Genomic DNA, 14,577 nt, shown 5'->3' with positions numbered 1-14,577 from the left:
TGGTTTCAGGTATGGTCAGATGTACTCGGCATATCGTGCAGAGCAGCCCCCCAAGGTGGGAAAGCAGGCCGACCTGCTTTTTAACTCAGTAAAGAGTACTTTGCAAGTTAAAAACGAGCGCATGTGTCCATTCTGTTGAATGCCCTGTTTAAGATAGGCGGTGGGGCTGGTGTGTACCTCACTTTTCATTGCCTGGCTCCCAGCCTTCAGCGGTTAGTGAGGACGGGTTCAGAATCTGGTTTTATCTCCCCTGCCGGGTTTGCAAGGCATGGGTTTGCTTTCCACAAATCGGGGTCCGACTTGAGGTACAGAATAGCAAGCACTGAGAATCTTGCTCTGAGCTAAGGAGGGGGTGCAGGCGTGGGAAGGTGGTGGCCAGGTCCCTTGGGCCAGGCCATAGGGGATGCCCCTTTAGCCCAGCTCCTGGGCGGGCATGTTCTGGAGGCGTGAGAGGCAGGCTGAGAGGGAAGGAAGCGACCGTCTTAATGCTGGAGTGCTCTACTTGGAGACCAGCAGCTGCCCTGAGTTGGGCCACCATGGATTGCTAAAATACTGCTGGCTTAAAGTGTGTGGGGGGAGCTTTTCTTCCGCCAAGGGGTATTGCTAAGAGCATTGTGGGGTTGGCAGGGCCTGACCAGGTGGTTCCCCCATGCTTCCATGGGTCGGGATGGAAGGGATTTGAGGCGGTGAGTGCAGGGGAGTCGAGTTTGCGTGCAGCGATGTGTGGTTTGTCATGAGAAGGATGGGCCGGCCGGCGCTGTGTGTAAGGTGTTGTTTGGGCTGCTCACTTTCCAGACTCGCACCTTTTTGAAATCTGAACCAGCCTCCTGGGGGTTGACGCGCTTGGACGCAGTAGAGGGATGTCAACTCGAATATTTGGATCCCTGCGACCCACATGGAAGGAAAAAACCCTAGGTTATTCCAGGCTCCTGGCTTCAGCCTGGCCCAGCATCAGCAGCTGGGGGCACTGCGGACTCGACCAGCAGCTGGAGGGGCTCTCTGTTTCTCTGTCCCTGGCTCTGCTGTTCAAATAGAATGAAAAATAAAATACAGATACGTGATGCAGCTTGTAGCAGGCTTGGTGGGGTGGGGCTAGCTGAAGAGGCTTGGGCAGCGAGTAAGCTTTTTGTAGGAAGTGATGGAAGAAAGTCAAGCCAGGTGACTGGACAGGCCAGACTTGCTCAGAGGACCTGGAAGGGGTCAGCAAGATTAGCAGGAGCATCGAGGTCCGAGGACACCTGGGCCGCTGGGAACGAACGAGGCCAGCTGGCAGCACAGGCTCCCAGCGGTAGCTTGCTTGAGCTTGCTTTCTCATAGCGTCGTGCAGGAAACCCTGGAGGCACGGCGTCGGTTGAGTTGTTGCTACAAACACCTAAGCCAGTGTGGTGGGCGCGCCAGAGGGCTCTGCTGTGTTTGTGCTTCCGTTCATGGCAACGTGCTGTGACGCTAGCCAGGAGCTGGGGGTTGCTTGTTGTCTCGCCTTCCTTCTGGGACCCCAGATGTTGTTGCTGTGAGACACACACACTTTCAAAGGGAGGAGTTTGCATTGTCAGTGCCTTGGTGGGGGGCCTTCGTGAGCCAGCTGCTCACTCTAGTTCCTGATTGCTTGATGGTTTCTGCCTTTGCAGAAACATCTCCTACCCCTAGTAGTGACTCAAGACAATTTTTCAGAAATGAAAAATCTTTCAGGAAAGTGTCTGTGCATCTTGAGCGTGGGCGGACGTGGCTCTCGGTGGGAGGCATCTTGTCTACCTTTCTAGTCTTTTCCTAGACATTCCCCACTGTTCAGCTGTAGCCAGTGTTTGCAGTTGCTTTACAGTGCTTCTAGAACTGCCCAGGAGTCGAAAGACCCTCACCGAGTTTGTACCTTGTGCAAGACTGGGGCTGTGTCCCAGGTCCCAAGGGCGAAGACACAAGGTTTGTGTTCATGGTGTATCGAATGGCGTCGGGGTGATGCAGGCACAGCGGGTCTGGCAACACAGCCTCAGTTTTGAAGCTTGGTGGTGGTAGGTTATCTGATATGGGAGTCTGGCGGAAACTCCAAATTCTTCGCCAAGTGTCAAGTTTGTTGGGGATGTTTGTGACTGATCTGAGAGCAGCAGAAGTGAGGTTTTCAGGACTTCTGGGGGGGCTCGTGGGGAGAGCATTGCCGTGGGTGCTAGGGCTGTGGGGGAGTTCAGGTGGAGCCGGGCGTGGCGCTCTTGAGTGCGCTGGTCTGGTGGGTTCTAAGCTCCCCATGGAAGCCGCAAGGCAGGATTCTTAGCGCCCTGCTGCTGCTGCTGGTGCTTAGCTGTTTTCAGGGGTTTTTTGTTTGTGTTTTCCCATTAGACCCACAGTTCCTTGAAGGTAAAAATCTTTCTTTCTTTCTTTTTTTTTTTTAAACAATATATTTTGATCGGAAAGGCAAATTTGTGGAAAGAGGAGAGCTAAAGGTCCTCCACCCGCTGGTTCACATAGCAATGGCTAAAGCTGAAGTGACCATGCGCTAGGAGCCGGGAACTTGTTGGGGGTCATACAAGTACAAGGTCACCATCCTAGCCTGGTGTCCCAGGCCTAAGCAGGGAGCTGGAAGGGAGGTGGAGTGGCCGGAACCCAAATTGGTATCGGTAAGGGAGAATGAGCCGGTTGAGCCATCCCACTGACCCGTCGTCTCAGGTGAGGCCGATTCTGAATATGCCTGCACTGAAACATGAAGACGTGGGGCTAGCTGGTACAAATGAGAAGTGACATGTGCATGGATTATTTGGAAAATTGATCCTAATATGACATTGTCCTTGGATATAGTGAATTGGCTTATGTGTGCTGCCTTTTCTTTAGCTCATTTGGAAAAAAACCCTGAGTGAGTGATCAGGAAAATTCGGACGCAGGCAGTTTTGTCTTTCTGCTGTGCTTTCTGAGACCTTGAGGCAGCTGTTCCCTAAGTACAGCCCATAGTACTGTTGAAAGTTAGGGCCACCCCACGTGTCGCTCTGACGTTGTAAATGGTAGTGAGATCAATCATGCTCAAGACTGTGAACCCGGGACAGTGCCAGTGAACCACCGGAGAGCTGGGCAGAACCCGAGGGACCACCTGCGGCCATCCGGAGCGTTCTCCCTGTGAGCAGGATCCCAAGGGGCTCAGGGCACCTGGATGTTTGAGAAGGACGAGTCAGTAGCTTTCAATCCCACATTTCTGGGACTTTTAAGTCTGGGAGTGCGTAAGGAGGTATTTTCAGAAATGTGTGCCAAGTCACCGCACTGAGCCCGGATCTCTGCGAGGCGCATGCTTAGTGACCTGGGAGTGGTTCTCGGGCACTTCGGCTCACCTGCACAGCCTTGTCTCTCCAGGTCGCCACTTTCCCAAACGTCCAAAGCACATGCTTGTGGTGGAAGCCAAGTTCGATGGAGAGCAGCTGGAAACTGATCCTGTGGACCACAGCAACCAGCCAGAGTTTGCTACCGAGTTGGCCTGGGAGATTGATAGGAAAGTGCTCCACCAGCACAGGTGACCGTCGCGTAAATGAGCGTCTTCATTGGTCTCCTCAGGCCGTTAGAAAAAGTAACTCTGTCTTGCTAGTTTATACTAACAACTATACTTGTTTTTTAATATGCCAGGGAATTTTTCTCTAGTACTGCACCTTGAAATTTCATTTTGAATATCAATATTTATTATTATTTACTCTCCTTCAACATCAGTGCTATGCCCCGTGCTACTGATGAGGACACCGCGGCCTGAGGTTAAGTGCCTTGCCTGTGTCTGTGAGCTGTGTGGCAGAGCGGTCTGTCCAGCTCTGTGGCTCAGTTGGAGCTGCTGCACGATGCCATTGGCGTTTCTGTTCTGCTAATACGCGCACCGGAACATAGCCTAGCGGGGCCTCGATTTTGCCCACCTCGTGTTGAGCATGGGCTGGGATTCATTGCAGTGTCTGGCAAGTCATTCATGATGCAGCTGCCCGACTTGGAGGTCATGTAAAGAGGTTTCCAGTGAAAATTAAAGCAATATAAGGATTTCGTGAAACAGGAGCGTTAAAAAACAGCAGAAAATCACAACAAAATATAAAACACTGTGCATGGATTTTAGACTTTTTTTTTTTTTGCCTCAATAGGCTTGCTTTTTAGTCCCATTTTCCATGGGCTTTTTGAAGACCCCGTGTGAAGGATTCTTTCCTAATTTAGCATTTGATTTTGGCAGATACTTTATTAGTATGTGCAATACGCTTAAAGCTGCAGCGTTGTAATCTTGTTATGACTCAGTGACCAGAAGCTGGCAAGAATAGCAATAGTTTTTATTAAAGGATTGCAAATATATTTCCTTTTAGGAAGCCGTCATAGCACTGATAAATCAAAGGGGGAAGTTGTTGCTTTATCAGCTGGTGGGTTCTTTTTTTTAAGGGGGTAACGCATTCCTAGAGAAGATCAAAACGGTGCTTTTCCTTAGGTAGTGTCCGTGTATGGGCTTAGCTGGGTCCTGTGGTGACGGATAGGGCCTGTGTCTGCTGTGTCAGGACCAGGTGATGCCACTGCCAGTGCTGTAGGCCCAGGGTAATTGGATCCGTGGAGCCTGTGAGCAAGTCTGAAGTGCTCTCATCGAAAGCGAGCTCAGCTCTGCCCAGTTGAGGGCTCCAAGTACAAAGCATACTGATGCTGTGCTAGTTAATGTACTTTGCATTACTTGGGTTGCAATGAATTATTGACTAATATTTTAAACAAATGAAAGGCATAAAATGCTAGTTCCTGTAGCAGGTGTGAATAGTTAAATGCTCATGTCTATTACAAAAGTTAAACAGTGAGGCGTCCGCTTTGTGGCACCTGGCTAGGTGTGTCTGGCGGCGGCATCCTATTACAGGCTCAGCTGCTCTTTCTCTAACACCTTGATTAGGCACCTGGGCAGCCAGCAGAGGGGGCCCAAATGCCTGGGCGCCCAGGTGCAGGTCCAGGGTTCTGGGGTCAGCCTCGCCTCGCTCTGGGCAGTGAAGCAGAGTGGAGGTTCAGGCTCCTCCTGACTCTCGTGAAAATACACAAGTCTGTAGAAGACATTGGGAACTTTAGATGGGGCAAACTAAGATTTGGAAAGTTTGAATTAACTGCATTAACTTGGCAGTTGGATAAGTAAATACTAGCAATATTTCTTAGGCTAAAGATACTCTATATTTCCTGTCTGTGAAAATTTCATTATTTTGATAAACAGGCTTTTTTTTTTTTCAAGACTGATACGAAGTCAACTCAGTATAAGCAGACCCACTTTGTTTACTGTAATTGTGATGTTACAGGTTACAGCGTACACCTATCAAGCTTCAGTGTTTCGCCTTGGACCCTTCATCTTCCGCCAAAGAAACCATAGGTTACATTGTTTTGGACTTAAGGACTGCTCAGGAAACTAAGCAGGTACGGACCATTGATGGCTTGTGAATGGTCATGTTACCGGATCTTTATTTTCAGTAATGACCTCATCGACGATGGTTCAGACTCACCTGCACTCAGTGTCTTCGTTTACAGTTCTCAAACTTTTCATCATTGCTTTGATCACAAATTCTTTCTCCAAGAAGCTTGTCCCCAAACTCAAAAGCCTGAAAATGGCTTGCCTTCCCTACGCTGACCCAAAGGCCATGATTGGCCCGTATGTTTCCCTTAAAGCAGTTGCTTCCTGCAGCAGGCGTGTCTGGGTGGTGAGGCGGTGGTCAGCGTGTGCCAAGGATGCGGCGCCCCCAGGGAGGGTGTCAGGAAAGGGGCTGCCTCTGCGAGGCCGGGCACTCCTGTCTCAGGGCACAGGGCAGGAGCCTGGGTCAGCGTGTGCCAAGGATGCGGCGCCCCCAGGGAGGGCGTCAGGAAAGAGGCTGCCTCTGCGAGGCCGGGCACTCCTGTCTCAGGGCACAGGGCAGGAGCCTGGGTCTCGCGGAGTTCAGGGGAATGATCTCATGGAGTCCAAGTGCCCTCTCGCTTACCCTCTTCTGTGCACCGACGGAACTGGACCTGGCCTGGTGGAAGAGTTGCAGGTCGGGATAAAATGACTCTCGAGACAGTATCTCTGAAAAATCCAGACTTGTTTTTGTAAATTATACAACTGAACAAATCTGGCGACTACTAGAATGCTTTTTTTCTTGGCTTATATTTTAAAATTCTATAGTACTAATCACCAAAAAGTAGAACAATAAGCTGTATTCATTAAGCCCCAACTGGTGCTGTTTTCCTTATCGAACATACCTCAAACATGAAGCTGCGGTTTTTGGTTCTCATGTGACACTGGTCGGGGAGGAGGGCTCCTTCCAGGAAGCTCGGTGGCACTGTCTGAGCTGCCTGACGCAGGCACCGAGCCGGGATAGTGCGAGCCTCTCGGCTTCGCTAGGACAACTTGGGGTCACAGACTGTGTTCCTCCAGGAACGGGCCTTTGTGCCAGTGGCAGCCAGGTGCTGGCTCAGCAGCCAGAGCTGCACCTGGGGGCCTGCACTGGTGGTTTTCAGTTAACACTGAGATTGTCTTTTACTAATTCGATGAGAACAGAATAAAGCAGAAGTTGGCTGGAAGAAAATGTATGAGAGGCGGGAAATCACCGAGGAGAGAGACAGGAAGCTGCAGATTTGCTGCCTCGGGGTGAAGTGAGGTTGGGGCTGTGCGGGTTAAGATAGACACGTGTGTCCTCGCCGGTTTGCCTGTTGGAGTGTGGGCAGGCCAGCAGCAAAGTCCACACTTGCATGCAGTTTTTTCAGGGGAACATTGAGTTTGAGGTTTCCTAAGCAGGTTTCATTTCTATGAAAGAAATTGTGGGAGCTTATATAGAGAAAGCGGTGAAAAATGCCAGCATGTTTATCAGAACCTTCCCTGCATTGCCAGTCCTTGTTTTTTCATTCAATTAAGGAGTTTTGTTGTTACTCTCCAGGCACCAAAATGGTACCAGTTGCTGAGTAATAAATACACGAAATTCAAGTCGGAGATCCAGATCAGCATCGCTTTGGAGACGGACACCAAGGCGCCGGTCGCTAGCCTGAAAGCGAAGGGAGCCCCGCCCCGGGATGGCAAAGGTCAGCACAGTTTTCTGGAACATTCATGCTTGAACTAGAACTGTAAGAAAGCGTGGCAGTGTTTCTGAGGACCTGTGCTGGCTGGGACCTGACTACTGCAGTGCATCAGACATTGTGCTGTCACAGGCATGTAGCACTGGGCACTCCTAGTTCTGACTTGTACGTCTGCAAAAGCTTGCCTCCTCCGTTCGGTACATAATACAGCGCAGCAGGATTGAGCACTGCTTTTGAGAATTGCTACTTGGAAATATTTCTTTGTGGAATAAATGCAAAAAAGCTCAAGATGATACTTTAACTCGACTGTAATTTAGAAAGAAAAAAGAAAAACTAATTTCCCCCTTCCCTCAAAGCATTTTTAGCTTCCTAACAAAATTGAATGGAACCTGGGTCCAACACGATAGCGTAGCAGTTAAATTCCTTGCCTTGAACGCGCCGGGACCCCATATGGCCACTGGTTCTAATCCCGGCAGCTCCACTTCCCATCCAGCTCCCTGCTTGTGGACTGGGAAAGCAGTCGAGGACAGCCCAAAGTCTTGGGACCTACATCTGCATTTTAGACCCAAAGAAAGTTCTTGGCTCCTGGCTTCGGATTGGCGCAGCTTTGGCCGTTGCGGCTGCTTGGGGAGTGAACCATCAGATGGAAGATCTTCCTCTCTTTTGCTCTGTTTATCCGCCTTTCCAATAAAAATAATAAATCTTTAAAAAAAAATTGAATGGAACCTGCCAAGCATTCCTCTACCCCTTCTTCCCACAGCGTCCCTGCTGTGAGCACCTTGGCACCAGGGTCAGGGGGTGATTGATAAAGCCACACTGAGACATCAGGACCACCAAGTATATGTTGACATTAGCGGCCACTCCGGGCTCGATCCCTGTGTCATGGTGCGTGTTTCCTGCTGTGACAGAACCCGGAATATCTAACACCTTTGCTGCGTCCTGCTCCTGGATCTCTCGTTGCCCCTGGGCCCTGACCGGTGAAGCTGGCTCCTGTGATGGAGCGGCTGGTCAGCATCCTTTGTCCCTATAGGCTTCAGGGTCACATCGTCAGTACCTGTGAAGTAACTTGGCAGGATTTTGATTGGGAATGCTTGAATCTGTAGATTAGGTTGGGATCTCATATCTTATCAGAACTGTCCATTTGTGCAGTTCTTTGTCTCATCAGAATTTTGTAGCTTAATTACAATAGATCTTGTACATATTTTGTGAAATTTATATATCATTTTTAGGAATGTAGATACAAATGATAATGTGTTTTCGTTCCAAGATCTACTTACTTTGTGTTCGTTCTTGATCTTTCTAAGAATGTTTCAACTTTCTCATAATCAGGTATGCTGTTAGCCATGGGGTATTTGTAGACATTTATGATCAGCTGGAGAAAGTTGCCTGTAATCCTGTGTCCTGAGAATAGTCAGCGTGAGTGGCTGTTGGGTTGGGTTGGTGCTTTGATTACGTCGGTGGCTAGCTGATGCTGCATCAGCTTGCGTGCCTGGTACAAATGCCTGCTTGATCTGGGAGTATCCCATCATTCTTCTTACACTTTGCAGGATTCAGTGTGTTCCTTGCAGGTGTTTTATATGTCGGAGCATGTCCTTAAGGGACTTTCTTGGCCTATCTTATTGCTGTTGATGTTAACGTCATTGATTTTTGGTGCAAGGACTTGTTCATGTTTTCTGAGAGATTGCAATTTGAAGAAGCTGTTAAGTATGGTTGTTACAAGTTTGGTTGAACCTGCCAGTAAACCTGTCTGCGCCTGCATTCTGTTTTGAATATTTATTAGGTATTTAATTTTGTTAATAGATACAGACCTGTTTAGATGGTTTATTTTTTATGTATGAGTTTTTGCATAAGTTGTCTTTTGAGGAACGTGTTCATTTTATCAGGTTATCAAGTGTGGGCGAACAACTTGTTCTTGGCATTTCTTAATTACCCCTTAATATCCCTGGGCTCTGTAATGGCGCCCCGTCTTTTATTTCTGATAAAACTTTACTGTTTGTGTTTACCAATTTTTTTCCACTAGCTGTTTTGTTCACTTTTCTCTCTTGATTCTTATTTCCAGTTTCATTGATCTCTTTTCCTTACTTTGAACTTAACTGTCCTTGTTTTTTAGTTTTCGAAGGTGGCATTTGGGATGACTGATTTGTCGTCTTCTGTGCATCAGTGCTGTGCGCTTCCCTTGGGACGCTGTCTTCACTGTAGAACACAAAGCTGGCTGTTGTTATCTTCGTGTACTTGATGCTGATTTTTCATTTCTTGATTTCTTGTGCAATTTCTTGTTTGGCTTACAAATTATTAATTGGTTTATTTTGTTGTTGTTGTTTTTACTTACACTGGAGAAGCATATATACAGAGAAAAGGAGAAACAGATCTTCCATCTGCTGATTCACTCCCAAGTGGCCCCAGAGCTGCGCCCATCCAGAGCCAGGAGCCTCCTCTGGATATTCCGCGTGTGCGCAGGGTCCCCAGGCTCTGGGCCGTCCTCTTCTGCCTTCCCAGGAGACAGGCAGGGAGCTGGATGGGAAGTGGAGCGGGCGGGATGTGAACCTGTGCCTACATAGGATACTGGCACATGCAAAGCGAGGGGCCGTATTTCTTAATATTCAAGTATTTGGAGATTTTTCTAGCTGTTGGTTTTTGGCTTCATTTCATTGGGATCTGAGAGCAAACACTGTGCGATTACTAAGCTGTTCAATTTGTCTAGGTGTGTTTTATTGCCCAGAATAAGGTCTGTCTTGGTAAATATCCATGTGAACGTGAGAGGAAAGTTTCTGCTGTTCTCGGACGAAGGAGCCTGTAGATTTCCCTAACATGCAGTTGATTGATAGCATTGTTGAGTCCAACTAAGTTTGTACTGATTTTCTGCCTCCTAAATCTGCCCATTTCTGAGAAAGGTGTGTGCAAGTTTTCAGCTAGAACAATGGACCAGGCTGTTTGCCTTTGTGGTTTTATTGGATTTTGCCTCATTTTGGTACTTTATGTTATTAGATCGTCTTGGTGAAATGCTCTGAGATTTCCTAACAACTCCACTTTCTTTGATTAATGGTTGACATGGGGTGTGTGTAATCTGTGTTTGTTTTTACAGTCACTGTGGGTTCTTGCAGACAACTGGCAGTGTGTGTGTGTGTGTGTGTGTGTGTGTGTGTGTGTGTGTGTGTGTGTGTGTGTGTGTGTGTGTGTGTGACCTGACGGTCTTTGTCAGCGGCTCCTGCTGGATGACTCGGTCTCGTGGTCTGCCAGGCCCTCACCTCTGAATCCCACTCACTGCAGTGGTGTCCTGCTTGTTAGGACTGCACAACCCAGATCCATTGGAGCAGCTCAGGCGGTGGGGAGCATGCTGCACACTCAGACCTCAGCAGCGCATGTTCACACTGCTGTCACTGGACCAATGGCAGCCATGTTTATTTCCTGTTGCCCTTTTCTCACGTTGCATTCTGTCTTTTTATGGTTTTAGTTGTATGATTTCATTTTCTTCTTTCTTGGCATGTCACTTACGTTTGTGTTTTTACAGTAGTTTCCCCATAGTTTTCACTCTGTTACTTTATGGAAACAAAGTGTTAATACCTTCCTCATGCTTTTAAAATTGTTTCTTCATTTAACTTGCTGGTAAACACAACTACAGATAGACACACAAGCATAATGAACTAAGTTGTTGCTATTTTGGAGGAACGATTAGATCAGTTAAGAGTTAAAAATACTGGGCCCAGCACGGTGGCCTAGTAGCTAAAGTCCTCACCTTGAACATGACAGCATTCCATATGGGCACTGGTTCTAATCCCAGCAGCTCCAGTTCCCATCCAGCTCCCTGCTTGTGGCCTGGGAAAGCAGTCGAGGACGACACAAGGTTTTGGGATTCTGCACCCACGTGGGAGACCTGGAAGAAGCTCCTGGCTTCAGATCGGCACAGCACCAGCTGTTGCGGTCACTTGGGGAGTGAATCATCGGATGGAAGATCTTCCTCTTTGACTCTCCTCCTCTGGCTTTGCAGTAAAAATAAATTCATTTTTAAAAGTACTATTCACTTCTATACAATTGTTCTTCAGTTCCCTTTTTAAAAAAAGATATATATGAAAAGTGGATGACTATGATAAGTAGAGGTGCAGAGGGTGAGGCAGAGAGCTTTTGCACCCATAGCTTCACTCCCCACATGGTCACAAGAGCTTGAGCTAGGCCAGTCCAGAGCCACAAGTTTCTTCCAGCTGTCCTGTGGGTCATCTTCCTTTGCTTTCTCGCGCACATTAGCAGGTAGCTGAATCAGAAAGGGAATAGCTGGGACTAGAACCCACATCCACCTGGATGCCAGCGCTGCAGGTAGCAATCTTACGTGCTGTGCCACAACTCTGGCCCCAGTGCTGTCCATTTCTTTTCATACATCCGAGTTTCTGACTTCTGTCACTTCCTTTTCTCTGTAGAATGGCTTTTAAATTCGTCTCACAGTGGAGGACTCCCGGCAGCAAAACCCTCACTTATCGTTTGTCTCAGAATGTTCATTTCTCACTGTTACAGGGTCCTTCACTAGGCAGATTTCTAAGTTTTGGGGTTTTTATCTCAAAATTTTGAACACTTTACTATTACTATCTGCTTGCATGCTTTCTGGAAAGTTAGGACCAAAGATTAGAATTACACCTGAGGTTGCTGACTCTGTAGTTTGCTGTCTGAGGTTTGATATTCTGGTATTCTCGTTACGTGTTTATTACACATGTTACAGATGCCTTCCATTGTGTATTTTGTGTGTGTGCTGTCTCTTCCTGTCAGCAGTCCCTGGCTGCTGATGGATCTATGAACCTTCATTTCTGTTGGAGTGAGGAAGAGAGGCAGAGAGCTCTCCGTACCAGATCAGTCACCAGATGCCGGCCAGCGGGGGCCCAGAACTGAGCGGGGAGCTGGGGGCTTGACCTCCACCTCCCTTGTTGGTCGTGGAGACTTAACTGTGCAGGAACAGGAACCGGCGTTGGGAGGCGCACCAGGACTCCAGCCTGTCTCCTGCCGGAGGCTGTGGGCAGCCCAAGCCGTGTCCTGCTTGCCCGGCCAGCAGTTTACAATTGAAGCTGTTCCTGTCTCTTTCCAGGGCCTTGAAATGTTAAGACTACAGGTAGTTTATTTCTAGGCCATTTCTAAACTTGAAGTTGACCGTATCTGCACGTAGTGTTGCTGCTTTGTGGATGCCCCCTGTCGGAGGTTGCACGGTTCTCCTGTGTAGCTGTCACCGATGAGGCTCATGCTGACTCCTTGGTTCTTGGGCTGTGTGTCCGTGTTCTCAGTGACTAGTCTCTCTCTCTTTCTCTCCCCCCCACTCTTTTTTGTAATAACCTTTTGTGAGGCAGAAATGTGAAACTTTAAAAGTATTTTATTCCTTATTCGACCACCTTTAATTTATTCATCTATACTGGATATATGCAGTTCTCTTCTTTTCAATCTTTTTAAACCTTTATCTGTGTCTTGTCTTAGAAGGGGTAGACCCATCAGGCTACTTGAGATTCCTTCAATTCTTTGAGCTTTTTCATAGTTGTTTGCATGGGAAGATGTATCAGGTTCGTGGTGAATGTGTCCTTCGCAGCTCTGGGCTCACCAGGTTGTGTAGGGGTCCTGATTCCCTTGGTGAGGAGTGAATTTTTTTTTTTAATTTTATTAATTGTATTGCATTATGTGACACAGTGTTATGGGCACTGGGATTCCCCCCACCCCTCCCCGAACCCTCTCCCCATGGTGGATTTCTCCACCTTGTTGCATTACCACAGTTCAAATTCAGTTGTGGTTCTTTCATTGGAAATATTTACCAAGCATAAAGTCCAATGTCTTATTATCCTAGTGGGTTCAACGATTTCTTGGTGTGACCATCTCTGGTCTGAAGGTAAATCCAGCTAAGCATCATCCCAAACGATTAAAGGCCCCGAGAGGAGTGAATTTTAGAAGAAAAAGCTCAGGTTCCTGGTGTGTCCGTTCTTGTTGGGTGTCGCTGCTCATGTCCTGGCAGGAGACAGAATATAGCCATGTGTGTACGTGTGTGTGTGAGGATATTTCAAAAAGACTAGAAAAATATAGTTATAAGGCAAGTTTATTTTAATATATTAAAGATGTGTACGTTGTTTTTCTGTAATGCATTTTCCATGAACTGTTGAACTGCCTCCTATGTATAGCCTCAAAAGGTGTTTGCACCGGAATACTTACCTTTACAGTTTCATTTCCTGCAAACTTTCCGAAGTACCTGCATAAACATGTGCATGTATACATATATGTAATGCATTTTTTTTAAAAAGGTTTATTTTTATAGGAGGGGCAGATTGCTACATACTTACACACACACACATGCGTGCCCCACCTTTTGATCACTTAGGAAAAACCATTAGCTTTCCAGTCTCGTCATACTGACATGCTTTGGTTAAATTGGACTCTCTTGAGGCCGTACAGACGTGGAAGGCAGGAATGAAGGAGAGCGTGGTGATCCGGCCTCCGCCCATCTCTGCTGCCGCCTCTCTCAGTCCGGCCTCCCCCCTGTACACCTGTCAGCGCTTAAAACCACCAGTTGTTTTTTCTCGTGTTTGTGCACGTTGCTTGCTGTCTGTACTGCTTCTCTAGTCCCTTTTCGCTTACTTTTCTCTTAACCATATATCTGGCTCCATCTTCACTTCCTGGTACAGATTCAGTTGGTGATTCAATTGTGACTTCTTAAATGACATTTTAAAATGCTGTCCTCTTTCAGAGTGACAATGTATATACAGACAATAGATATCTTAAAAATAGATATCTTTGGAGGGTATGTAAGAAATTTGAAATTTTGATTAGAATCTTCACTGTTTCTGTGACAGTTTGCAAGCAAATTAGAAAAAGAATGTGGTCAGCTTGTAGAAATGTGGGGATGTGACAGACCGCAGCATGATGCTCGTTTTTCTCTGCACAGTGCCCCCCGGCCTGGCCAGGCTGGACCCCAGGGACATCGCGGTGGTGCTGAATGAGGAGGGCGGCTACCACCAGATCGGCCCCACCGAATACTGCACCGACTCCTTCGTTTTGTCCGTGACCATTGCTTTTGCCACCCAGCTGGAGCAGGTGAGGCTTCGGGTGAGGTGGACTCATGAGTTTCACACATTTTACGTGTAAATCTTGCCTAGCAATAAGCGATTGTGTTAATCTTTTTGTTTTAAAAGAATCATCCACAGACTCTAGTTGTACTCTGCGATACGGTGAGGGCTGACAGAGAGATTTTAAGAATTAGTTATTGGAGTAATATACTTCCTGGAGAAACTAGCAATGTTGAAATACTTTGCCTCAGAAAATACTTTGGCCTGCTCGGTCTGGGATTATATTTTACTAGTTGATGAACTAACAGAATAGCCAGTTACTGACAGATGTTGCTTGGGTTGTTAACGAAGGACATTAGTACCCTTAGCGCAGGAGCAACGTGAGTATTGGAAAGCTCATTTGGTCCTCTCACTCCAGGTCACATGGGGCTGGCTCTGTGGCTGCCGGCGTGGTCCCCTCACTGAGGGTCCCGGGGCTGGCTCTGTGGCTGCCGGCGTGGTCCCCTCACTGAGGGTCCCAGGGCTGGCTCTGTGGCTGCTGGCGTGGTCCTCTCACTGAGGGTCCTGGGGG

At 47.6% G+C, this 14,577-nt stretch overlaps 1 protein-coding gene across 2 annotated transcripts in view; it reads left to right on the top strand.

Moving 5' to 3' along the window:
• The window catches only part of CEP120 (centrosomal protein 120), a 59,430-nt gene that overhangs the window by 786 nt on the left and 44,067 nt on the right, over positions 1 to 14,577 (top strand). For both annotated transcript variants that reach the window (XM_040968542.1, XM_040968464.1), the window contains exons 2-5: positions 3,328 to 3,484; positions 5,250 to 5,364; positions 6,855 to 6,996; positions 13,886 to 14,034. In XM_040968542.1, the coding sequence (XP_040824476.1) occupies positions 3,328 to 3,484; positions 5,250 to 5,364; positions 6,855 to 6,996; positions 13,886 to 14,034 (563 nt within the window). The remainder of the gene's footprint in view (positions 1 to 3,327; positions 3,485 to 5,249; positions 5,365 to 6,854; positions 6,997 to 13,885; positions 14,035 to 14,577) is intronic.

The sequence above is a fragment of the Ochotona curzoniae genome, unplaced genomic scaffold, assembly GCF_017591425.1.
Source record: "Ochotona curzoniae isolate NIBS_2020 unplaced genomic scaffold, NIBS_Ocur_1.0 contig_1, whole genome shotgun sequence".
NCBI lineage: Eukaryota > Metazoa > Chordata > Mammalia > Lagomorpha > Ochotonidae > Ochotona > Ochotona curzoniae.
Note: the sequence above shows the minus strand (reverse complement) of the source record. Positions and strands in the feature narration are given on the sequence as shown.